Genomic DNA, 25,265 nt, shown 5'->3' with positions numbered 1-25,265 from the left:
TGGCAAAACCTAGTATGTCATCTTTTGTTCATTTAGAGAAAACAAAGGAAAACTGTTTTATCAAAGGCCTAATCCGACTGACTTGCTATGTTTTACCATTGACATTTAATCATCGAGGATCCACTTCTACAGATTTTGTTATATAATAGTATAAACATGTGACAGAACCTAGTAACTCCAAAAATGACAAAATCTCAACTTTGACCAGAAAGTGACTTACTAGGTTTTGCCATTGGAAGGTAGAGTTAGTGTAGGTCATATTTTTTTTTGTTTCAATTTACAAATGCCTCCAAAGAAAAGTTTCATGCTGTTGGGGATATGTGGAAAAAATCCAAATGCTCATCTTCATCAAGCGGACAAGACACATTCTGAAATCCACAAGTGCCTGAAGGAGAAAATCCCTATTTGTCTGCAGTTCCAGAAATCTGGTTCTACTGGCAGGCTTAGAGCCACTACAGGTAAAGATGATGGGCAACTGAAATTCTTAGTTCTCCAGGAAAGGAAGAAAAGCCTGTGAAAATGTCAGAGGAGTTCAAGACTGTTTCCAGAAGGACCATCAAAAGAAACTGATTGATGCTGGTTTTTCCTCAAAAAGATGTGCTGAGAAGCCTCTATTATCTAGGAAAAACATTCAGGACAGATTCCACTTTTTGGCTGAATATGGGAACTGCAATTCAGATTGGTTTCAGAGAGTTCTTTGGAGTGATGAATCAAGATTTGAGCTTGGTGGTGATTCCTCAGAACGCTGCCTTCACAGATCTGATGAGAGATTCAACCCTGAGTGCATTTCAACAACTATGAAGCATGGAGGAGGTGGAATCATGGTCTGGGGTGCATTTTCATTGCTGGTGGTGTTGGTGAGCTGATGAGATGTGAACAGTCAATTATTGCCAAGGAATACCAGAAAAATATTCGAGAAAGGATTACTTCCCAGCTTCCAAAAGTTATTTCCTGGAGGAGAAAAAAAGCAAAGAAGTCATTTTCAACAAGATAATACCCCTGCCCATACTGCAAAAGCCACCAAAGTCAGGTCAGGTCAGGTATGGGAACATGCGCCAGAGCAGCGCGTCGCTGCGTCCACTTTCCAGGGGCCTCTGTCTGGCCATCCCCCAGGCAGATGCCTGGCCCATCCCCATCTCCTTGAGATACCGACCAAAAAAAAAATTCTGATCAACTTTTGGAAGCTCTCAACCATGAATGGGACAATATTGACATTTCCTGGTACAAGAAGCTTTCTGAAAGTTTGACAAAAAGACTGGATTATTTAAAGGAAGTGAAGGGGACAAGTTATTCCATACTGATTTGTACAGTTATTTCTGGTGTTTTTTTATGTATGGTAAAATAGTCATCTTTAAAAAAAAAAATTGACTGCTCATTTCTTTTTCTGCCCTGGAGTGTATAAGATAAACAGAGAGTTTGTGTCAAAGCCACCCAATGCTCACCTGTTTATACATTTATCGTTTTTAAAAGACTCGTCTAATTATTAATATTTTTTATAAAGCATTGCAGTGAAGTCTGATCCAAATAATTTTTAAGCAATATATGTATTTGTATATTGTAATCAGTAACAAGAGCGCAAGTGAGCACAATATACGCCCGAACAAATAGATATACAGAATTGTGCTACTACATGGAAAACAGCATCCTGGTGGCCATGGCAACCACTTTAGATAACGAACGTATGTCGCGACACACCGTCTCCACAGTCTGTACCTATGTACCAAATATGAAACGTGAAAGTTGAAAACTTTGGGAGTTAAGAGTGCGGACAGGAATGGACGGACAGACAGACGGACGACCGGTATCACATAATACGCCCCAATATATATATATATATATATATATATATATATATATATATATATATATATATATATATATATATATATATATATATATATATATCCCTGTGTCGTAAGAGGCGACCAGGGTTGCGTCAGGAAGGGCATCCGGCGTAAAACATGTGCCAAATCACTATGCGGATCATACGGATGATCCGCTGTGGCGACCCCGAACGGGAGCAGCCGAAAGAAGAAGAAGAAGATTTTTATTTATATATATATATATATATATATATATATATATATATATATATATATATATATATATATATCGGGTGTATAAAAAAAATAGTGTGATGGATAAAAACATTAGAAAGGAAAAAATAACTTGCACCAAAAACTTAAACATTTTCAAGCTCACGCTCACGCCGGGGGTATCGCTATAGCTCTCTGTTCTTCGAACTGGCGAGCTAAAAATTAAAGTTAGCATTTTGTTTTTAAACTGAGCGATCAAAACCGTTCAACAATTCTGCAAGCCATAATGGTGATGGCAGCAGGGGCAAAAGAGTTATTCACTTGGGGGAAAGCTGCAAAATACACTGCGGATTAAAGATCAGGATCTAAGTATAATCTGATGAATGAAAGCAGAGGTGCTGATTGGGCAGAGCTACCATTAAAGACAACCCTTTTTTGTTGACAAAAATATCATGTAAATTGCTTGTGGCATCTGTTGATTCATTTTGATATGCCTCTGATAAAATATCTGGTCTTCTGAGCTCAGGAATAATGATAAACTGCCGATTGTGCTCAAAATGAATGAGTGCCAATCCTCCAGCAAAACGAGCATCAGTCCATCGTCATCAACAGTAGAGCTTCTGATGACAGACTGATACTTGGTCAGGAAAGATAAATGTACGGATACTTTCTTGTTTACATTTGTAACGGATGATCAAAGGTAAACTCAATCCATATGAAAGCAAACTCACCTGGAAGGTAAGCTGTCTATAGCCAATTCCCTCGGGATTATGGCTACTCTTTCGAGACTGCTTGCCGCTCCCGTCAATTTCAGCCCTGACTGAGCAAGGGAAGCCACGACCGCAGGTGTGACGGGCAGGACAGCTGGCGAGACGGCAGAACCCAGTGGAGCACTGCCAACACTGGGCAAGGTTGGTTGGGTTCTCACTGGGGGAACATGGGGATTCAGTGTCCGCGTGTTCAGCAGGAGCGGTGTGAGGGAACTTCCTGAAGAGAGGGCCATGCCTTGAACTCCATTGAGGGGTGTGGGCTTGCCCCGGGCATCCAACGTGTAAGGTTGTCCGGGCTGTACAATGGCGGGTGAGGGTAGGGTTGTGTTGCCAGGGTTCCGGTGGCCAAGAAGCTCTATCACAGCACCGGAGGATCGCACCGGACCAGCAGCTACTTTGTAAGTACCTGAAATAATAGGTTAGTTGGAAACAATAAAGCTGTGAAGGAAAGAAAAATGTGGCATCAGGCTAAGAAATGAAGTTTTGAAATCAGAATTCCAAAAATAGATCAGGAACAAAAACAAAAACACTTACATGGCTCACCAATGACCTGGAGAAAAACCTTCAGTTTACTTGTGGTTTGAGTTCACATTGTTAGTGCCCTTTGAGTAACACAAGCACTAAAATCTAGACATTAAAGTAGGTGGATTTCCATCCTTCCCTCTGTCTGTCACGTTCTTTTCACTGGGACGTCACTATGGTGTTACATCGAGCGTGCTGCCTTGACAGACGGCTGTATCATCCTGACGTCTGTAGGCGACGGCTGAATGCCAGACACTGTCAGGATGACGATTTAGTAAGTCAAGATGACAAGACGGCGTTCCGTCTGGTGTGGCATTTCGTCTCGTGCTGGGCTAGGCCTTGGGCCGTGTATTATTCACGTCTGGGAAGCGGTGTGTTATTTCAGAAACCACTGATGACTGCAAACAAGCAGTAACTAATTAGCCTGCACGTTTTAATTGTTGTGTGGCAACGATTGTCATAACACTATATTCTATATTCTCTGTTGCGACTGCAAAGTTAATCAAGATTATGAGCACCACTGCATGTGACAGCAAAGTCACAGACTTAAAATCTACTTTTTGTGGTTGTTTTTCTTTTCTTTTTTGAAGTAATAAATACGTAATTTCATCCGCTCATTACACAAGCCCAAAAAGTAAGACATTGTTGCTGAACAACACAACACCAGCAATGATACCATGCCAATTTGAGCATAGCGAGTCATCAAGCGTGTTTTTCTGTCACCATCTCATCAATGTGTGGGTGAAGGATGACGGAGATCAACATCAACAGGCATGTGCTGTTATGTCATCTGTGCGAGTCATATATACAAGTTATGTTGTTCAACTACCATCAGCAAAGTGAAGGACAAGCCGGTAGGCAACATGGGTGGTTGCTATATAATTGCATACTAGTCATTCAGTTTTTGATGGATCGGGCTGAAATTTTTTAACAAAGTGATTATTATAGTGCGCATAAAAGCGCGGAAACCGATTTTTGATTTTCGAAAAAATATATATATGGCCTGTCACAGCTAAGTGGGAGCCACCCTGTTCCAATGCTTGTATTTAAATAACAGGAAATAAACACAAATATGAGTAAACTAGCCTTCTTGAAACCCTCACAGTCAGTTAGAGCATTGAAAAATCTATCAAAAAAATGTATACGTTAATGACCGTCACATGTCAGGATCCTAAGATTCATGTACGTTAAATGCTATCAGCTGAAAAAGCAGTCATATTTCCAGTTTCATTTTTAGATTTTCAGATGTTTAATTTATCTGATATTCGTCATTGGAACTTGGAACTTGGAACTTGGTTTTGAAAAGTTTATTTCAACAGAAAGAGTGACCTTTCCTTTCCAGAACATAAGTTACAGTTTGGAAATCGATCAAAAATTGGCTGAGAGGCTTGTGATAGAGTGAAATTTATCCTAGTTTCACTTTGAATGCCTATTCAGGGATGGAAAAATAAAAGTGCCTGTGCTATTCTGTGAAGTGTGCTGAAAGTGGCTGAGATGAGGCTCATTTTACCAACAATAATCGTATTATCTAATTTTACAAACATTATAGACATATTTCGATTAAATACCGCTCACTGACCACGCATTTCAAAATTTCAAATTTGTCCGCCATTACGCGACAATCAATATTATACACAATACAATTTTACCTGAATCATTGAATTTGAAATCTCTTAACCCAAATGATACATTTCTGTCATGACCAATTTGCAGGAAAAATACAGGTTTGCCTCAATCTCCCTCAACAGTTAAAGGGAGATTTTTTTTTCTTGTCCGCCATTACGCGACGATTATGGAATTCTGGAATTATTGCTGAAATATTGAGGTGAGTGAATGTTTTAAGTATTTGGACATTAAAATAGATAAGACAGATGAATCAGACTGACTTCACAAGTCTGAGCAATAATGCTCAAATATTTATCTGACAACCATTTGGAGGGAAGAAAATTTAATTTTTTATTCATGTCCATCGAGAAATATGAAAATTTGATACTATCGTGTCGCGACATCCTGGCCTAACAAGTGGAATGGATTGTCATAGTAAGTGTCCATGATATTTAAATGTTTATCAGTCTGGTTCCTTTCCTGAGTTATGTTTGTCTGAATTGATAAACTGTTTTTTGCCTTGTGTTTCATATATGCTCCAGTTTATGGAATAGTTAATGATTTGATAATTTCATGAAGTTCATTTTTGATAATTTTTGGTCAGTTTTGGAACGAAGTGGCTCCCACTGAGCTGCGACAGGTCATATATAAATATTTTTTCGGATTTTTTCAAAAATGTCAAAGTCCCGTTGCTAGGCAACGGTGCTCAAAATCATACAACGAGATACTGGTATGAACCAGTCAAGTTTCATCAAAATCGGTTGACTCCTCTGTCCTCCAGAGCTGTCCATTACATACAGACAGACGGAAAACCTGAGAATAACAGTAGTCTAGCGACCACCCAATTCAATGGGAGTACCATAAAAAAATCTGTCCATCTCAAATAAAATAAGGATTTGTGATCCTTCCTCCTCCTCCTCCTCCACCCTCCCCATCTGATGTGAAGAAAATAATCCAGAACATTATACGAAGAGCCAAAGTCCATGTAGAATATTTAAGTCTGCCGTGAATCATTTTATACCAACCTATTTGTTCTATTCAATCAGTCTCCATTATCCTACCGCAAAGTTAGTTACCTTAAGCTTTTACTGCAGTTTTCAGAAGTTTGTCTGAATTGGAAAGAGGTTTAACTTGCGTTGCAACAACATATTTGTTGTACTCTCTCTGATCTCTTCCAAACATCCCTGGAAGCATGTGGAACAAAGGATTTACTTCACACGATAAATAAATTTGTTTCCAATTCCGTCACGTTAAGAAAATCAAAGGCTGTTTGGGGGAAAAAAAAAGTTGGTCGTCAATCCAAGAACTTAATCAAAGCCACCTCCCTAGATATAGGCCATCAGCCATGGCTCAGAAAGTGCCTGAAAATCAAGTTTCGTTCCACTCATCTGTGGGGGGGGAGGGGATAGACAAAACCGTGATATGGTAGTTTATATCCAAATACATACGTATCCAAAAGTTCTCCACTCAAATAGCTGCAGTTATTGTGTATTTTCATCTTGAAAATCGATGCATTCGCCGCGCTCTCTCATTTGAATTTTCTCCACTCGGATCACGTGACGCCTCGACAGGCAATAGATGCTCCCCTGTGTATTATTCACCAGGACAATGAAGCGAACGAAAAAGTCAAACGTTATACGTCTGTAAGATGGGATAAATGGAGAGAAAGTGTCAACAAATGGCTCGTCTTAGACGGTCACGAACGATGTTTAGCCGAGAGTACCGGCGTGGGAGAACGATCTTCGATCATGGGCCGATTGCACCCGGAGTGCCGGTCGGTGTAAAGATTTCAAGTTACCCCCGGGGGTAGCTAGAAAATAGATTTCATCCTATCCCCTCCGATTTCAGATTACCCCCCTCAAAACATTTATTTATGTGTCTATTTACAAAAAATAGTAATTTAATTGATATTGAAAACGAATTAGGGATAAACTATTGACCACGTGACCGCCTTAAAAGTTTGCAATTAATTTTGATTTTATTATGAATGATTTTATTTTAACATTGTTATGAATTGAAATCAGTATTTCTCACAGTTGTAGTTTTTGCCACATTTTTATGAAATCCTTCTTCGATATAGTTGAAACAAATAGACATACTGGTATATCTTTTAAACCAACTCAGACGATACTTACAATTATGGAAAGAAGGCAATAAAATCAATGTATAAGAAAGGCAATGAAAACAGCTTATTTTTTATTCACAATTTCGTTGTGGTGGTGGTCGTCGTATGGCAGCTTCGCTGCTGGGGGAGCTCTCATTTCTTGAAGCACGATTGTGTTGCTGATGCAGTGCCCCTCTACCAGTACACACACTGGAACTGGTACTCATTTTGCCGACCGTGGAAGGATGACAGGCTGAGTGTGTAGCCTGGTGTTGGCTCAGTGGTTAGGGTGGTGGCTTGGGATCCCAGGGTCCTGAGTAGTGGTTAGGGTGGTGGCTTGGAATCCCAGGGTCCTGAGTAGTGGTTAGGGTGTGGCTTGGGATCCTAGGGTCCTGAGTAGTGGTTAGGGTGGAAGCTTGGGATGCTAGGGTAATGAGTCGTGGTTAGGGTGGTGGCTTGGGATCACAGGGTAATGAGTAGTGGTTTAGGATCCTAGGGTCCTGAGTAGTGGTAAGGGTGGTGGCTTGGGATCCTAGGGTCCTGAGTCGTGGTTAGGGTGGTGGCTTGGGATCCTAGGGTAATGAGTAGTGGTTAGGGTGGTGGCTTGGGATCCTAGGGTAATTAGTCGTGGTTAGGGTGGTGGCTTGGGATCCGAGGGTCCTGAGTAGTGGTTAGGGTGGTGGCTTGGGATCCTAGGGTAATGAGTCGGGGTTAGGGTGGTGGCTTGGGATCCGAGGGTCCTGAGTAGTGGTTAGGGTGGTGGCTTGGGATCCGAGGGTCCTGAGTAGTGGTTAGGGTGGTGGCTTGGGATCCTAGGGTCCTGAGTAGTGGTGAGGGTGGTGGCTTGGGATCCTAGGGTCCTGAGTAGTGGTTAGGGTGGTGGCTTGGGATCCTAGGGTCCTGCGTAGTGGTTAGGGTGGTGGCTTGGGATCCTAGGGTAATTAGTCGTGGTTAGGGTGATGGCATGGGATCCGAGGGTCCTGAGTAGTGGTTAGGGTGGGGGCTTGGGATCCTAGGGTCCTGAGTAGTGGTGAGGGTGGTGGCATGGGATCCGAGGGTCCTGAGTAGTGGTTAGGGTGGTGGCTTGGGATCCTAGGGTCCTGAGTAGTGGTTAGGGTGGTGGCTTGGGATCCTAGGGTAATGAGTAGTGGTTAGGGTGGTGGCTTGGGATCCTAGGGTAATTAGTCGTGGTTAGGGTGGTGGCTTGGGATCCGAGGGTCCTGAGTAGTGGTTAGGGTGGTGGCTTGGGATCCTCAGGTCCTGAGTAGTGGTGAGGGTGGTGGCTTGGGATCCTAGGGTAATTAGTCGTGGTTAGGGTGGTGGCTTGGGATCCGAGGGTCCTGAGTAGTGGTTAGGGTGGTGGCTTGGGATCCTAGGGTAATTAGTCGTGGTTTGGGTGGTGGCTTGGGATCCGAGGGTCCTGAGTAGTGGTTAGGGTGGTGGCTTGGGATCCTAGGGTAATGAGTCGTGGTTAGGGTGGTGGCTTGGGATCCTCGGGTCCTGAGTAGTGGTTAGGGTGGTGGCTTGGGATCCTAGGGTAATTAGTCGTGGTTAGGGTGGTGGCTTGGGATCCGAGGGTCCTGAGTAGTGGTTAGGGTGGTGGCTTGGGATCCCAGGGTAATGAGTCGTGGTTAGGGAGGTGGCTTGGGATCCGAGGGTCCTGAGTAGTGGTTAGGGTGGTGGCTTGGGATCCTCGGGTCGTGAGTCGTGGTTAGGGTGGTGGCTTGGGATCCAAGGGTAATGAGTCGTGGTTAGGGTGGTGGCTTGGGATCCAAGGGTAATGAGTCATGGTTAGGGTGGTGGCTTGGGATCCGAGGGTCCTGAGTAGTGGTTAGGGTGGTGGCTTGGGATCCTCGGGTCGTGAGTAGTGGTTTGGGTGGTGGCTTGGGATCCTTGGGTAATGAGTCGTGGTTAGGGTGGTGGCTTGGGATCTGAGGGTCCTGAGTAGTGGTTAGGGTGGTGGCTTGGGATCCTCGGGTAATGAGTCGGTTAGGGTGGTGGCTTGGGATCCTCGGGTCCTGAGTAGTGGTTAGGGTGGTGGCTTGGGATCCGAGGGTCCTGAGTAGTGGTTAGGGTGGTGGCTTGGGATCCGAGGGTCCTGGGTAGTGGTTAGGGTGGTGGCTTGGGATCCTCGGGTCCTGAGTCGTGGTTCGGGTGGTGGCTTGGTCAGGTCAGGTATGGGAGCATGTGCCAGAACAGCGCGTCGCTGCGTCCACTTTCCGCCGGTACTCCAGGGGCCTCCGTCTGGCCATCCCCCAGGCAGATGCCAGGCCCATCCCCATCTCCTTGAGATGATGGTCAACCTGCTGCAACCATGAGGCACGTGGTCGACCCACTGGCCTCCTCCACTCATGAGACTCCCTCGCTGAGAGAATCTGGTGAGCAGGATCAGCGTCAGGAAAACGAGCCACATGTCCATACAGCCGCAGCTGACGCTCACGGACTATGCAGGTAACAAATCTCATCCGAGTCTCTCTCAGCAACCGCTCGTTGGAAACAAAATCCGACCAGCGATAGCCAAGGATTCTCCGAAGAGACCTGGTACCAAAGGAATTAAGTCTCCGTCTCAGATCCTTGGTCAGAGTCCAAGTCTCGCACCCATAGAGCAAGACTGGAAGTACCAAGGACCTGAAGACTCGGACTTTCGTCCTCCCGCACAGGTACCGGCAGCGCCACACCCCATGATCCAGTGAATCCATGACTCCCCAGGCCCGACCCAGACGTCTATTGACCTCCGGCTCACAACCTGCGGAGACATGAATATCACTGCCAAGGTAAGTGAATCTATCCACGACCTCAACATCCTCACCACAAACACACAGACAGGACAGCAGCATCCAAGATGTCACCGAAAGCCTGGATCTTAGTTTTGACCCAAGAAATCCGTAATCCCAACGGCTCCGACTCCTCATTCAGCACCTCGAGGGCCCCCAAGAGGATGTCTAAAGTCTCCGCAAAGATGACTGCATCATCTGCAAAATCAAGGTCCGAGATCTTGACATTGCCAAACGATGCACCGCAACTTGATCTCTCCGACATCCTCCCAAAAATCCAGTCCATACAAGTGCTGAAAAGTGTGGGGGCAAGTACACATCCCTGACGAACTCCAGTAGCAACTGGAAATAAGTCAGAGATGGTACCACCACACTTCACAGCACTCTCAGTACCAGAGTAGAGTTCAGACATCAGATCGATCAGTTTCGGTGGCACCCCACGAAGACCAAGAATCCTCCAGAGGACATCCCGATTCACTGAATCGAACGCTTTACAGAGATCAACATAGGCTGCAAGCAGCCCCTGCCGAAACTCTCGTCTGCGTTCGGTGAGGACACGAAGTGCAAGGATACTGTCAATCGTTGACCTCTTTGGTGTAAAGCCTGACTGCTCTGGACGCTGGTGCTCAAGCAGATGGTGGCGAACCCTATCAAGAATTATCCGAGCAAAGACCTTGCCCGGCACTGAGAGCAGCGTCACCCCTCGGTAGTTGTTGCAGTCTTGGCGATCACCCTTCCCTTTCCAGAGAGGGACAACAAGGCCCCTCTTCCAGTCATTTGGGATGATGCCTGTGTTCCAGGCAGAGCACAAAACTGCATGCAACGACACGAGTGCAGCATTTCCACCAGCGTTGAGAAGTTCAGCATGGATGCCACAGATCCCTGGAGCTTTGCCCCGTTTCAACTGGTTCACCGCAGCCTGTGTTTCCACAAGCGATGGTGGACCACAGTTGATTCGAGGGTCAGCAACAGGGATTGTAACACCCTTGACGTCCAACTCGACAGCTGGGGGATTAGCCTGGTACAACCGCTCAAAGTAACCGGCCCAGCGGGCCTTCACTTCAGACTCCTCTGTCAAGAGCCTACCACTCTCTGCTCGAACTGCAGTGCTCCGAGGGATGGGCTTGGATGAACGTAATGCGCGAATTTCCCTGTAAGCGGGACGAGAATCACCTGTCCACAGGTGATGCTCTACCCCTTCACAGATTCCTCGCACATAGGCCTCCTTGTCCACCCTCAGTGCACGTACAGTTTTACGCCTCAGCTCCCTGAACAGCTCAGCTCTGCCATTCAGCCTGGCCCTGCGACTCTGGTCAATGGTATCCAGTGTCCCTTGAGAGACAAAATTCTTCTTTGCCCTGCGGTGAACTCCAAGGCATCCACCGGCAACATCAAGGACGGTGGTCTTGAAGGTGCTCCACAACTCTTCAGGACCCCCCAAAGCACCCAGACCACCCAAGTGTCCACTCAGCCTGTTCGCAAACTCCTCAGCTACTCTCTCATCCCTGAGCTTGGCAACATCCAGCCTAGGCTGGGATGGTACCATTCTCCAGGATTTAAGGTGCAGCTTTAGAGTTGCTACAACAAGCCTGTGGTCAGTATTGAGGAACTGAGCACTCCGGTAGACCCTGCAGTTCTGGATCATCCTCCAACGACCGTCAATGAGGACATGGTCAATCTCCTTTGCCACACCGCCAGCGTTGGAATACCAAGTCCAGCGATGAGCTTGCGGGCGCTGAAACCATGAACCAGCCACCCTAAGTCCATGACTTCTTGCAAAGTCAAGGAACTTAGTGCTATTCTGGTTCATAGTTCCTGACCCATGGGGACCAACACACACCTCATAACCATCCCTATCAGTTCCAGTCGATGCATTGAAATCCCCCAAGACTGGAAGTGTATCTCGTCTGGGGCACTGATCAACCACAGACTCGAGTGTGGCGTAGAATGTGTCCTTCACGGTGAGATCACTCGCCTCAGTCGGAGCATAAATAGAGACCAGGGAAATGACACCTAAGGAGTGGCGAATCCTTAATCTCATAATACGCTCGTTGACCGGTGTTACCTCAATTATCATTGGGGTCAGCTTATTGGACACAGCTACAGCAACTCCTTGGGTATGATAACCATCAGAGCGACCAGACCAATAGTGGGTGTAACCACCCACCATGACCTCGCCGCAATCCGGTCTCCGAACCTCAGAGAGAGCTGCAATCCCGATGTAATGAGTAGTGGTGAGGGTGGTGGCTTGGGATCCTTGGGTCCTGAGTAGTGGTTAGGGTGGTGGCTTGGGATCCGAAGGTAATGAGTAGTGGTTAGCGTGGTGACTTGGGATCCGAGGGTCCTGAGTAGTGGTTAGGGTGGTGGCTTGGGATCCTTGGGTCCTGAGTCGTGGTTAGGGTGGTGGCTTGGGATCCTAAGGTAATGAGTAGTGGTTAGCGTGGTGACTTGGGATCCGAGGGTCCTGAGTAGTGGTTAGCGTGGTGACTTGGGATCCGAGGGTCCTGAGTAGTGGTTAGGGTGGTGGCTTGGGATCCTTGGGTCCTGAGTCGTGGTTAGGGTGGTGGCTTGGGATCCTAAGGTAATGAGTCGTGATTAGGGTGGTGGCTTGGGATCCTTGGGTCCTGAGTAGTGGTTAGGGTGGTGGCTTGGGATCCTCGGGTCCTGAGTAGTGGTTAGGGTGGTGGCTTGGGATCCAAGGGTCCTGGGTAGTGGTTAGGGTGGTGGCTTGGGATCCTCGGGTCCTGAGTCGTGGTTAGGGTGGTGGCTTGGTCAGGTCAGGTATGGGAGCATGTGCCAGAACAGCGCGTCGCTGCGTCCACTTTCCGCCGGTACTCCAGGGGCCTCCGTCTGGCCATCCCCCAGGCAGATGCCAGGCCCATCCCCATCTCCTTGAGATGATGGTCAACCTGCTGCAACCATGAGGCACGTGGTCGACCCACTGGCCTCCTCCACTCATGAGACTCCCTCGCTGAGAGAATCTGGTGAGCAGGATCAGCGTCAGGAAAACGAGCCACATGTCCATACAGCCGCAGCTGACGCTCACGGACTATGCAGGTAACAAATCTCATCCGAGTCTCTCTCAGCAACCGCTCGTTGGAAACAAAATCCGACCAGCGATAGCCAAGGATTCTCCGAAGAGACCTGGTACCAAAGGAATTAAGTCTCCGTCTCAGATCCTTGGTCAGAGTCCAAGTCTCGCACCCATAGAGCAAGACTGGAAGTACCAAGGACCTGAAGACTCGGACTTTCGTCCTCCCGCACAGGTACCGGCAGCGCCACACCCCATGATCCAGTGAATCCATGACTCCCCAGGCCCGACCCAGACGTCTATTGACCTCCGGCTCACAACCTGCGGAGACATGAATATCACTGCCAAGGTAAGTGAATCTATCCACGACCTCAACATCCTCACCACAAACACACAGACAGGACAGCAGCATCCAAGATGTCACCGAAAGCCTGGATCTTAGTTTTGACCCAAGAAATCCGTAATCCCAACGGCTCCGACTCCTCATTCAGCACCTCGAGGGCCCCCAAGAGGATGTCTAAAGTCTCCGCAAAGATGACTGCATCATCTGCAAAATCAAGGTCCGAGATCTTGACATTGCCAAACGATGCACCGCAACTTGATCTCTCCGACATCCTCCCAAAAATCCAGTCCATACAAGTGCTGAAAAGTGTGGGGGCAAGTACACATCCCTGACGAACTCCAGTAGCAACTGGAAATAAGTCAGAGATGGTACCACCACACTTCACAGCACTCTCAGTACCAGAGTAGAGTTCAGACATCAGATCGATCAGTTTCGGTGGCACCCCACGAAGACCAAGAATCCTCCAGAGGACATCCCGATTCACTGAATCGAACGCTTTACAGAGATCAACATAGGCTGCAAGCAGCCCCTGCCGAAACTCTCGTCTGCGTTCGGTGAGGACACGAAGTGCAAGGATACTGTCAATCGTTGACCTCTTTGGTGTAAAGCCTGACTGCTCTGGACGCTGGTGCTCAAGCAGATGGTGGCGAACCCTATCAAGAATTATCCGAGCAAAGACCTTGCCCGGCACTGAGAGCAGCGTCACCCCTCGGTAGTTGTTGCAGTCTTGGCGATCACCCTTCCCTTTCCAGAGAGGGACAACAAGGCCCCTCTTCCAGTCATTTGGGATGATGCCTGTGTTCCAGGCAGAGCACAAAACTGCATGCAACGACACGAGTGCAGCATTTCCACCAGCGTTGAGAAGTTCAGCATGGATGCCACAGATCCCTGGAGCTTTGCCCCGTTTCAACTGGTTCACCGCAGCCTGTGTTTCCACAAGCGATGGTGGACCACAGTTGATTCGAGGGTCAGCAACAGGGATTGTAACACCCTTGACGTCCAACTCGACAGCTGGGGGATTAGCCTGGTACAACCGCTCAAAGTAACCGGCCCAGCGGGCCTTCACTTCAGACTCCTCTGTCAAGAGCCTACCACTCTCTGCTCGAACTGCAGTGCTCCGAGGGATGGGCTTGGATGAACGTAATGCGCGAATTTCCCTGTAAGCGGGACGAGAATCACCTGTCCACAGGTGATGCTCTACCCCTTCACAGATTCCTCGCACATAGGCCTCCTTGTCCACCCTCAGTGCACGTACAGTTTTACGCCTCAGCTCCCTGAACAGCTCAGCTCTGCCATTCAGCCTGGCCCTGCGACTCTGGTCAATGGTATCCAGTGTCCCTTGAGAGACAAAATTCTTCTTTGCCCTGCGGTGAACTCCAAGGCATCCACCGGCAACATCAAGGACGGTGGTCTTGAAGGTGCTCCACAACTCTTCAGGACCCCCCAAAGCACCCAGACCACCCAAGTGTCCACTCAGCCTGTTCGCAAACTCCTCAGCTACTCTCTCATCCCTGAGCTTGGCAACATCCAGCCTAGGCTGGGATGGTACCATTCTCCAGGATTTAAGGTGCAGCTTTAGAGTTGCTACAACAAGCCTGTGGTCAGTATTGAGGAACTGAGCACTCCGGTAGACCCTGCAGTTCTGGATCATCCTCCAACGACCGTCAATGAGGACATGGTCAATCTCCTTTGCCACACCGCCAGCGTTGGAATACCAAGTCCAGCGATGAGCTTGCGGGCGCTGAAACCATGAACCAGCCACCCTAAGTCCATGACTTCTTGCAAAGTCAAGGAACTTAGTGCTATTCTGGTTCATAGTTCCTGACCCATGGGGACCAACACACACCTCATAACCATCCCTATCAGTTCCAGTCGATGCATTGAAATCCCCCAAGACTGGAAGTGTATCTCGTCTGGGGCACTGATCAACCACAGACTCGAGTGTGGCGTAGAATGTGTCCTTCACGGTGAGATCACTCGCCTCAGTCGGAGCATAAATAGAGACCAGGGAAATGACACCTAAGGAGTGGCGAATCCTTAATCTCATAATACGCTCGTTGACCGGTGTTACCTCAATTATCATTGGGGTCAGCTTATTGGACACAGCTACAGCAACTCCTTGGGTATGATAACCATCAGAGCGACCAGACCAATAGTGGGTGTAACCACCCACCATGACCTCGCCGCAATCCGGTCTCCGAACCTCAGAGAGAGCTGCAATCCCGATGTAATGAGTAGTGGTGAGGGTGGTGGCTTGGGATCCTTGGGTCCTGAGTAGTGGTTAGGGTGGTGGCTTGGGATCCGAAGGTAATGAGTAGTGGTTAGCGTGGTGACTTGGGATCCGAGGGTCCTGAGTAGTGGTTAGGGTGGTGGCTTGGGATCCTTGGGTCCTGAGTCGTGGTTAGGGTGGTGGCTTGGGATCCTAAGGTAATGAGTAGTGGTTAGCGTGGTGACTTGGGATCCGAGGGTCCTGAGTAGTGGTTAGCGTGGTGACTTGGGATCCGAGGGTCCTGAGTAGTGGTTAGGGTGGTGGCTTGGGATCCTTGGGTCCTGAGTCGTGGTTAGGGTGGTGGCTTGGGATCCTAAGGTAATGAGTCGTGATTAGGGTGGTGGCTTGGGATCCTTGGGTCCTGAGTAGTGGTTAGGGTGGTGGCTTGGGATCCTCGGGTCCTGAGTAGTGGTTAGGGTGGTGGCTTGGGATCCAAGGGTCCTAAGTAGTGGTTAGGGTGGTGGCTTGGGATCCTTGGATAATGAGTAGTGGTTAGGGTGGTGGCTTGGGATCCTTGGGTCCTGAGTAGTGGTGAGGGTGGTGGCTTGGGATCCAAGGGTCCTAAGTAGTGGTTAGGGTGGTGGCTTGGGATCCTTGGATAATGAGTAGTGGTTAGGGTGGTGGCTTGGGATCCTCGGGTCCTGAGTAGTGGTGAGGGTGGTGGCTTGGGATCCTTGGGTCCTGAGTAGTGGTTAGGGTGGTGGCTTGGGATCCTAAGGTAATGAGTAGTGGTTAGCGTGGTGACTTGGGATCCGAGGGTCCTGAGTAGTGGTTAGGGTGGTGGCTTGGGATCCGAGGGTAATTAGTCGTGGTTAGGGTGGTGGCTTGGGATTCTAGGGTAATGAGTAGTGGTTAGGGTGGAGGCTTGGGATCCTTGGGTAATGAGTAGTGGTGAGGGTGGAGGCTTGGGATCCTTGGGTAATGAGTAGTGGTGAGGGTGGTGGCTTGGGATCCTTGGGTCCTGAGTAGTGGTTAGGGTGGTGGCTTGGGATCCGAGGGTGCTGAGTAGTGGTTAGGGTGGTGGCTTGGGATCCGAGGGTCCTGAGTAGTGGTTAGGGTGGTGGCTTGGGATCCTTGGGTCCTGAGTAGTGGTTAGGGTGGTGGCTTGGGATCCTTGGGTCCTGAGTCGTGGTTAGGGTGGTGGCTTGGGATCCTAAGGTAATGAGTAGTGGTTAGCGTGGTGACTTGGGATCCGAGGGTCCTGAGTAGTGGTTAGCGTGGTGACTTGGGATCCGAGGGTCCTGAGTAGTGGTTAGGGTGGTGGCTTGGGATCCGAGGGTGCTGAGTAGTGGTTAGGGTGGTGGCTTGGGATCCTGGGGTCCCGAGTCGTGGTTTGGGTGGTGGCTTGGGATCCGAGGGTAATTCGTCGTGGTTAGGGTGGTGGCTTGGGATTCTAGGGTAATGAGTAGTGGTTAGGGTGGTGGCTTGGGATCCTTGGGTCCTGAGTCGTGGTTAGGGTGGTGGCTTGGGATCCTAAGGTAATGAGTAGTGGTTAGCGTGGTGACTTGGGATCCGAGGGTCCTGAGTAGTGGTTAGCGTGGTGACTTGGGATCCGAGGGTGCTGAGTAGTGGTTAGGGTGGTGGCTTGGGATCCTGGGGTCCCGAGTCGTGGTTTGGGTGGTGGCTTGGGATCCGAGGGTAATTCGTCGTGGTTAGGGTGGTGGCTTGGGATTCTAGGGTAATGAGTAGTGGTTAGGGTGGAGGCTTGGGATCCTTGGGTAATGAGTAGTGGTGAGGGTGGTGGCTTGGGATCCTTGGGTCCTGAGTAGTGGTTAGGGTGGTGGCTTGGGATCCGAGGGTGCTGAGTAGTGGTAAGGGTGGTGGCTTGGGATCCTCGGGTCCTGAGTAGTGGTTAGGGTGGTGGCTTGGGATCCTTGGGTCCTGAGTCGTGGTTAGGGTGGTGGCTTGGGATCCTAAGGTAATGAGTAGTGGTTAGCGTGGTGACTTGGGATCCGAGGGTCCTGAGTAGTGGTTAGCGTGGTGACTTGGGATCCGAGGGTCCTGAGTAGTGGTTAGGGTGGTGGCTTGGGATCCGAGGGTGCTGAGTAGTGGTTAGGGTGGTGGCTTGGGATCCTGGGGTCCCGAGTCGTGGTTAGGGTGGTGGCTTGGGATCCAAGGGTAATTCGTCGTGGTTAGGGTGGTGGCTTGGGATTCTAGGGTAATGAGTAGTGGTTAGGGTGGAGGCTTGGGATCCTTGGGTAATGAGTAGTGGTGAGGGTGGTGGCTTGGGATCCTTGGGTCCTGAGTAGTGGTTAGGGTGGTGGCTTGGGATCCGAGGGTGCTGAGTAGTGGTAAGGGTGGTGGCTTGGGATCCTCGGGTCCTGAGTAGTGGTTAGGGTGGTGGCTTGGGATCCTTGGGTCCTGAGTCGTGGTTAGGGTGGTGGCTTGGGATCCTAAGGTAATGAGTCGTGATTAGGGTGGTGGCTTGGGATCCTTGGGTCCTGAGTAGTGGTTAGGGTGGTGGCTTGGGATCCTCGGGTCCTGAGTAGTGGTTAGGGTGGTGGCTTGGGATCCTCGGGTCCTGAGTAGTGGTTAGGGTGGTGGCTTGGGATCCTCGGGTCCTGAGTAGTGGTGAGGGTGGTGGCTTGGGATCCAAGGGTCCTAAGTAGTGGTTAGGGTGGTGGCTTGGGATCCTTGGATAATGAGTAGTGGTTAGGGTGGTGGCTTGGGATCCTAGGGTCCTGAGTCGTGGTTAGGGTGGTGGCTTGGGATCCTAGGGTAATGAGTAGTGGTTAGGGTGGTGGCTTGGGATCCTAGGGTAATTAGTCGTGGTTAGGGTGGTGGCTTGGGATCCGAGGGTCCTGAGTAGTGGTTAGGGTGGTGGCTTGGGATCCTAGGGTAATGAGTCGGGGTTAGGGTGGTGGCTTGGGATCCGAGGGTCCTGAGTAGTGGTTAGGGTGGTGGCTTGGGATCCTAGGGTCCTGAGTAGTGGTGAGGGTGGTGGCTTGGGATCCTAGGGTCCTGAGTAGTGGTTAGGGTGGTGGCTTGGGATCCTAGGGTCCTGCGTAGTGGTTAGGGTGGTGGCTTGGGATCCTAGGGTAATTAGTCGTGGTTAGGGTGATGGCATGGGATCCGAGGGTCCTGAGTAGTGGTTAGGGTGGTGGCTTGGGATCCCAGGGTCCTGAGTAGTGGTTAGGGTGGTGGCTTGGGATCCTAGGGTCCTGAGTAGTGGTTAGGGTGGAAGCTTGGGATGCTAGGGTAATGAGTCGTGGTTAGGGTGGTGGCTTGGGATCACAGGGTAATGAGTAGTGGTTTGGGATCCTAGGGTCCTGAGTAGTGGTTAGGGTGGTGGCTTGGGATCCTAGGGTCCTGAGTCGTGGTTAGGGTGGGGGCTTGGGATCCTAGGGTAATGAGTAGTGGTTAGGGTGGTGGCTTGGGATCCTAGGGTAATTAGTCGTGGTTAGGGTGGTGGCTTGGGATCCGAGGGTCCTGAGTAGTGGTTAGGGTGGTGGCTTGGGATCCTAGGGTAATGAGTCGGGGTTAGGGTGGTGGCTTGGGATCCGAGGGTCCTGAGTAGTGGTTAGGGTGGTGGCTTGGGATCCGAGGGTCCTGAGTAGTGGTTAGGGTGGTGGCTTGGGATCCTAGGGTCCTGAGTAGTGGTGAGGGTGGTGGCTTGGGATCCTAGGGTCCTGAGTAGTGGTTAGGGTGGTGGCTTGGGATCCTAGGGTCCTGCGTAGTGGTTAGGGTGGTGGCTTGGGATCCTAGGGTAATTAGTCGTGGTTAGGGTGATGGCATGGGATCCGAGGGTCCTGAGTAGTGGTTAGGGTGGTGGCTTGGGATCCTAGGGTCCTGAGTAGTGGTTAGGGTGGTGGCATGGGATCCGAGGGTCCTGAGTAGTGGTTAGGGTGGTGGCTTGGGATCCTAGGGTCCTGAGTAGTGGTTAGGGTGGTGGCTTGGGATCCTAGGGTAATGAGTAGTGGTTAGGGTGGTGGCTTGGGATCCTAGGGTAATTAGTCGTGGTTAGGGTGGTGGCTTGGGATCCGAGGGTCCTGAGTAGTGGTTAGGGTGGTGGCTTGGGATCCTCGGGTCCTGAGTAGTGGTTAGGGTGGTGGCTTGGGATCCTAGGGTAATTAGTCGTGGTTAGGGTGGTGGCTTGGGATCCGAGGGTCCTGAGTAGTGGTTAGGGTGGTGGCTTGGGATCCTAGGGTAATTAGTCGTGGTTTGGGTGGTGGCTTGGGATCCGAGGGTCCTGAGTAGTGGTTAGGGTGGTGGCTTGGGATCCTAGGGTAATGAGTCGTGGTTAGGGTGGTGGCTTGGGATCCTCGGGTCCTGAGTAGTGGTTAGGGTGGTGGCTTGGGATCCTAGGGTAATTAGTCGTGGTTAGGGTGGTGGCTTGGGATCCGAGGGTCCTGAGTAGTGGTTAGGGTGGTGGCTTGGGATCCCAGGGTAATGAGTCGTGGTTAGGGAGGTGGCTTGGGATCCGAGGGTCCTGAGTAGTGGTTAGGGTGGTGGCTTGGGATCCTCGGGTCGTGAGTCGTGGTTAGGGTGGTGGCTTGGGATCCAAGGGTAATTCGTCGTGGTTAGGGTGGTGGCTTGGGATTCTAGGGTAATGAGTAGTGGTTAGGGTGGAGGCTTGGGATCCGAGGGTCCTGAGTAGTGGTTAGGGTGGTGGCTTGGGATCCGAGGGTCGTGAGTAGTGGTTTGGGTGGTGGCTTGGGATCCTAGGGTAATTAGTCGTGGTTAGGGTGGTGGCTTGGGATCCGAGGGTCCTGAGTAGTGGTTCGGGTGGTGGCTTGGGATCCTAGGGTAATGAGTCGTGGTTAGGGTGGTGGCTTGGGATCCTCGGGTCCTGAGTAGTGGTTAGGGTGGTGGCTTGGGATCCGAGGGTCCTGAGTAGTGGTTAGGGTGGTGGCTTGGGATCCGAGGGTCCTGGGTAGTGGTTAGGGTGGTGGCTTGGGATCCTCGGGTCCTGAGTCGTGGTTAGGGTGGTGGCTTGGTCAGGTCAGGTATGGGAGCATGTGCCAGAACAGCGCGTCGCTGCGTCCACTTTCCGCCGGTACTCCAGGGGCCTCCGTCTGGCCATCCCCCAGGCAGATGCCAGGCCCATCCCCATCTCCTTGAGATGATGGTCAACCTGCTGCAACCATGAGGCACGTGGTCGACCCACTGGCCTCCTCCACTCATGAGACTCCCTCGCTGAGAGAATCTGGTGAGCAGGATCAGCGTCAGGAAAACGAGCCACATGTCCATACAGCCGCAGCTGACGCTCACGGACTATGCAGGTAACAAATCTCATCCGAGTCTCTCTCAGCAACCGCTCGTTGGAAACAAAATCCGACCAGCGATAGCCAAGGATTCTCCGAAGAGACCTGGTACCAAAGGAATTAAGTCTCCGTCTCAGATCCTTGGTCAGAGTCCAAGTCTCGCACCCATAGAGCAAGACTGGAAGTACCAAGGACCTGAAGACTCGGACTTTCGTCCTCCCGCACAGGTACCGGCAGCGCCACACCCCATGATCCAGTGAATCCATGACTCCCCAGGCCCGACCCAGACGTCTATTGACCTCCGGCTCACAACCTGCGGAGACATGAATATCACTGCCAAGGTAAGTGAATCTATCCACGACCTCAACATCCTCACCACAAACACACAGACAGGACAGCAGCATCCAAGATGTCACCGAAAGCCTGGATCTTAGTTTTGACCCAAGAAATCCGTAATCCCAACGGCTCCGACTCCTCATTCAGCACCTCGAGGGCCCCCAAGAGGATGTCTAAAGTCTCCGCAAAGATGACTGCATCATCTGCAAAATCAAGGTCCGAGATCTTGACATTGCCAAACGATGCACCGCAACTTGATCTCTCCGACATCCTCCCAAAAATCCAGTCCATACAAGTGCTGAAAAGTGTGGGGGGCAAGTACACATCCCTGACGAACTCCAGTAGCAACTGGAAATAAGTCAGAGATGGTACCACCACACTTCACAGCACTCTCAGTACCAGAGTAGAGTTCAGACATCAGATCGATCAGTTTCGGTGGCACCCCACGAAGACCAAGAATCCTCCAGAGGACATCCCGATTCACTGAATCGAACGCTTTACAGAGATCAACATAGGCTGCAAGCAGCCCCTGCCGAAACTCTCGTCTGCGTTCGGTGAGGGACACGAAGTGCAAGGATACTGTCAATCGTTGACCTCTTTGGTGTAAAGCCTGACTGCTCTGGACGCTGGTGCTCAAGCAGATGGTGGCGAACCCTATCAAGAATTATCCGAGCAAAGACCTTGCCCGGCACTGAGAGCAGCGTCACCCCTCGGTAGTTGTTGCAGTCTTGGCGATCACCCTTCCTTTCCAGAGAGGGACAACAAGGCCCCTCTTCCAGTCATTTGGGATGATGCCTGTGTTCCAGGCAGAGCACAAAACTGCATGCAACGACACGAGTGCAGCATTTCCACCAGCGTTGAGAAGTTCAGCATGGATGCCACAGATCCCTGGAGCTTTGCCCCGTTTCAACTGGTTCACCGCAGCCTGTGTTTCCACAAGCGATGGTGGACCACAGTTGATTCGAGGGTCAGCAACAGGGATTGTAACACCCTTGACGTCCAACTCGACAGCTGGGGGATTAGCCTGGTACAACCGCTCAAAGTAACCGGCCCAGCGGGCCTTCACTTCAGACTCCTCTGTCAAGAGCCTACCACTCTCTGCTCGAACTGCAGTGCTCCGAGGGATGGGCTTGGATGAACGTAATGCGCGAATTTCCCTGTAAGCGGGACGAGAATCACCTGTCCACAGGTGATGCTCTACCCCCTCACAGATTCCTCGCACATAGGCCTCCTTGTCCACCCTCAGTGCACGTACAGTTTTACGCCTCAGCTCCCTGAACAGCTCAGCTCTGCCATTCAGCCTGGCCCTGCGACTCTGGTCAATGGTATCCAGTGTCCCTTGAGAGACAAAATTCTTCTTTGCCCTGCGGTGAACTCCAAGGCATCCACCGGCAACATCAAGGACGGTGGTCTTGAAGGTGCTCCACAACTCTTCAGGACCCCCAAAGCACCCAGACCACCCAAGTGTCCACTCAGCCTGTTCGCAAACTCCTCAGCTACTCTCTCATCCCTGAGCTTGGCAACATCCAGCCTAGGCTGGGATGGTACCATTCTCCAGGATTTAAGGTGCAGCTTTAGAGTTGCTACAACAAGCCTGTGGTCAGTATTGAGGAACTGAGCACTCCGGTAGACCCTGCAGTTCTGGATCATCCTCCAACGACCGTCAATGAGGACATGGTCAATCTCCTTTGCCACACCGCCAGCGTTGGAATACCAAGTCCAGCGATGAGCTTGCGGGCGCTGAAACCATGAACCAGCCACCCTAAGTCCATGACTTCTTGCAAAGTCAAGGAACTTAGTGCTATTCTGGTTCATAGTTCCTGACCCATGGGGACCAACACACACCTCATAACCATCCCTATCAGTTCCAGTCGATGCATTGAAATCCCCCAAGACTGGAAGTGTATCTCGTCTGGGGCACTGATCAACCACAGACTCGAGTGTGGCGTAGAATGTGTCCTTCACGGTGAGATCACTCGCCTCAGTCGGAGCATAAATAGAGACCAGGGAAATGACACCTAAGGAGTGGCGAATCCTTAATCTCATACGCTCGTTGACCGGTGTTACCTCAATTATCATTGGGGTCAGCTTATTGGACACAGCTACAGCAACTCCTTGGGTATGATAACCATCAGAGCGACCAGACCAATAGTGGGTGTAACCACCCACCATGACCTCGCCGCAATCCGGTCTCCGAACCTCAGAGAGAGCTGCAATCCCGATGTAATGAGTAGTGGTGAGGGTGGTGGCTTGGGATCCTTGGGTCCTGAGTAGTGGTTAGGGTGGTGGCTTGGGATCCTAAGGTAATGAGTAGTGGTTAGCGTGGTGACTTGGGATCCGAGGGTCCTGAGTAGTGGTTAGGGTGGTGGCTTGGGATCCTTGGGTCCTGAGTCGTGGTTAGGGTGGTGGCTTGGGATCCTAAGGTAATGAGTAGTGGTTAGCGTGGTGACTTGGGATCCGAGGGTCCTGAGTAGTGGTTAGGGTGGTGGCTTGGGATCCTTGGGTCCTGAGTCGTGGTTAGGGTGGTGGCTTGGGATCCTAAGGTAATGAGTAGTGGTTAGGGTGGTGGCTTGGGATCCGAGGGTCCTGAGTAGTGGTTAGCGTGGTGACTTGGGATCCGAGGGTCCTGAGTAGTGGTTAGGGTGGTGGCTTGGGATCCTTGGGTCCTGAGTCGTGGTTAGGGTGGTGGCTTGGGATCCTAAGGTAATGAGTCGTGATTAGGGTGGTGGCTTGGGATCCTTGGGTCCTGAGTAGTGGTTAGGGTGGTGGCTTGGGATCCTCGGGTCCTGAGTAGTGGTTAGGGTGGTGGCTTGGGATCCAAGGGTCCTCAGTAGTGGTTAGGGTGGTGGCTTGGGATCCTTGGATAATGAGTAGTGGTTAGGGTGGTGGCTTGGGATCCTTGGGTCCTGAGTAGTGGTGAGGGTGGTGGCTTGGGATCCAAGGGTCCTAAGTAGTGGTTAGGGTGGTGGCTTGGGATCCTTGGATAATGAGTAGTGGTTAGGGTGGTGGCTTGGGATCCTCGGGTCCTGAGTAGTGGTGAGGGTGGTGGCTTGGGATCCTTGGGTCCTGAGTAGTGGTTAGGGTGGTGGCTTGGGATCCTAAGGTAATGAGTAGTGGTTAGCGTGGTGACTTGGGATCCGAGGGTCCTGAGTGGTGGTTAGGTGGTGGCTTGGGATCCGAGGGTAATTAGTCGTGGTTAGGGTGGTGGCTTGGGATTCTAGGGTAATGAGTAGTGGTTAGGGTGGAGGCTTGGGATCCTTGGGTAATGAGTAGTGGTGAGGGTGGAGGCTTGGGATCCTTGGGTAATGAGTAGTGGTGAGGGTGGTGGCTTGGGATCCTTGGGTCCTGAGTAGTGGTTAGGGTGGTGGCTTGGGATCCGAGGGTGCTGAGTAGTGGTTAGGGTGGTGACTTGGGATCCGAGGGTAATGAGTCGTGATTATGGTGGTGGCTTGGGATCCTGAGGTCCTGAGTAGTGGTTGGGGTTGTGGCTTGGGATCCTTGGGTCCTGAGTAGTGGTTCGGGTGGTGGCTTGGGATCCTCGGGTCCTGAGTAGTGGTTAGGGTGGTGGCTTGGGATCCTCGGGTCCTGAGTAGTGGATAGGGTGGTGGCTTGGGATCCGAGGGTCCTGAGTAGTGGTTCGGGTGGTGGCTTGGGATCATAGGGTAATGAGTAGTGGTTAGCATGGTGGCTTGGGATCTTAGGGTCCTGAGTCGTGGTTAGGGTGGTGGCTTGGGATCCTAGGGTAATGAGTAGTGGTTCGGGTGGTGGCTTGGTATCCTTGGGTCCTGAGTTGTGGTTCAGGTAGTGACTTGGTATCATAGGGTAATGAGGCGTGGTTAGGGTGGTGGATTGGGATCCTGGGGTCGTGAGTCGTGGTTAGGGTGGTGGCTTGGGATCCTACGGTAATGAGTCGTGGTTAGGGTGGTGGCTTGGGATCCTCGGGTCCTGAGTAGTGGTTAGGGTGGTGGCTTGGGATCCTTGGATCCTGAGTTCAAGCCCCGTCGGCCGCTGAATTAATGCACCGGGGGTTTGACTCAGCCTGTCATCCTTCCGAGGTCGGCGAAATGAGTACCAGTTCCAGTATGTGTACTGGTAGAGGGGCACATGTCCTGCTTCAAGAAATGAGAGCTGCCCCAGCAGCTCAGCTGCCATACGACCACCACCACCACAACGAAATTGTGAATTAAAAATAAGCTGTTTTCTTTGCCTTTCTTGTACATTGATTTTATTGTGTTGTTTCTATAATTGTAAATATAGTCTGAATTGTTTTC

The 25,265-nt window shown here is 50.6% G+C and overlaps 1 protein-coding gene across 2 annotated transcripts in view; it reads right to left on the bottom strand.

Annotated features, from left to right (window-relative positions):
- Positions 1-25,265, bottom strand: part of LOC147029669 (enhancer of polycomb homolog 1-like) — a 116,066-nt gene that overhangs the window by 2,322 nt on the left and 88,479 nt on the right. For both annotated transcript variants that reach the window (XM_085872889.1, XM_085872890.1), the window contains exon 14: positions 2,768-3,212. In XM_085872889.1, the coding sequence (XP_085729015.1) occupies positions 2,768-3,212 (445 nt within the window). The remainder of the gene's footprint in view (positions 1-2,767; positions 3,213-25,265) is intronic.

This window comes from Eptatretus burgeri, chromosome 3 (assembly GCF_056783735.1).
Source record: "Eptatretus burgeri isolate ZD-2024b chromosome 3, Ebu_testis_v1, whole genome shotgun sequence".
Taxonomy (NCBI): domain Eukaryota; kingdom Metazoa; phylum Chordata; class Myxini; order Myxiniformes; family Myxinidae; genus Eptatretus; species Eptatretus burgeri.
The sequence above is the reverse complement of the archived record's forward strand: the minus strand, read 5'-3'. Positions and strand labels throughout refer to the sequence as shown.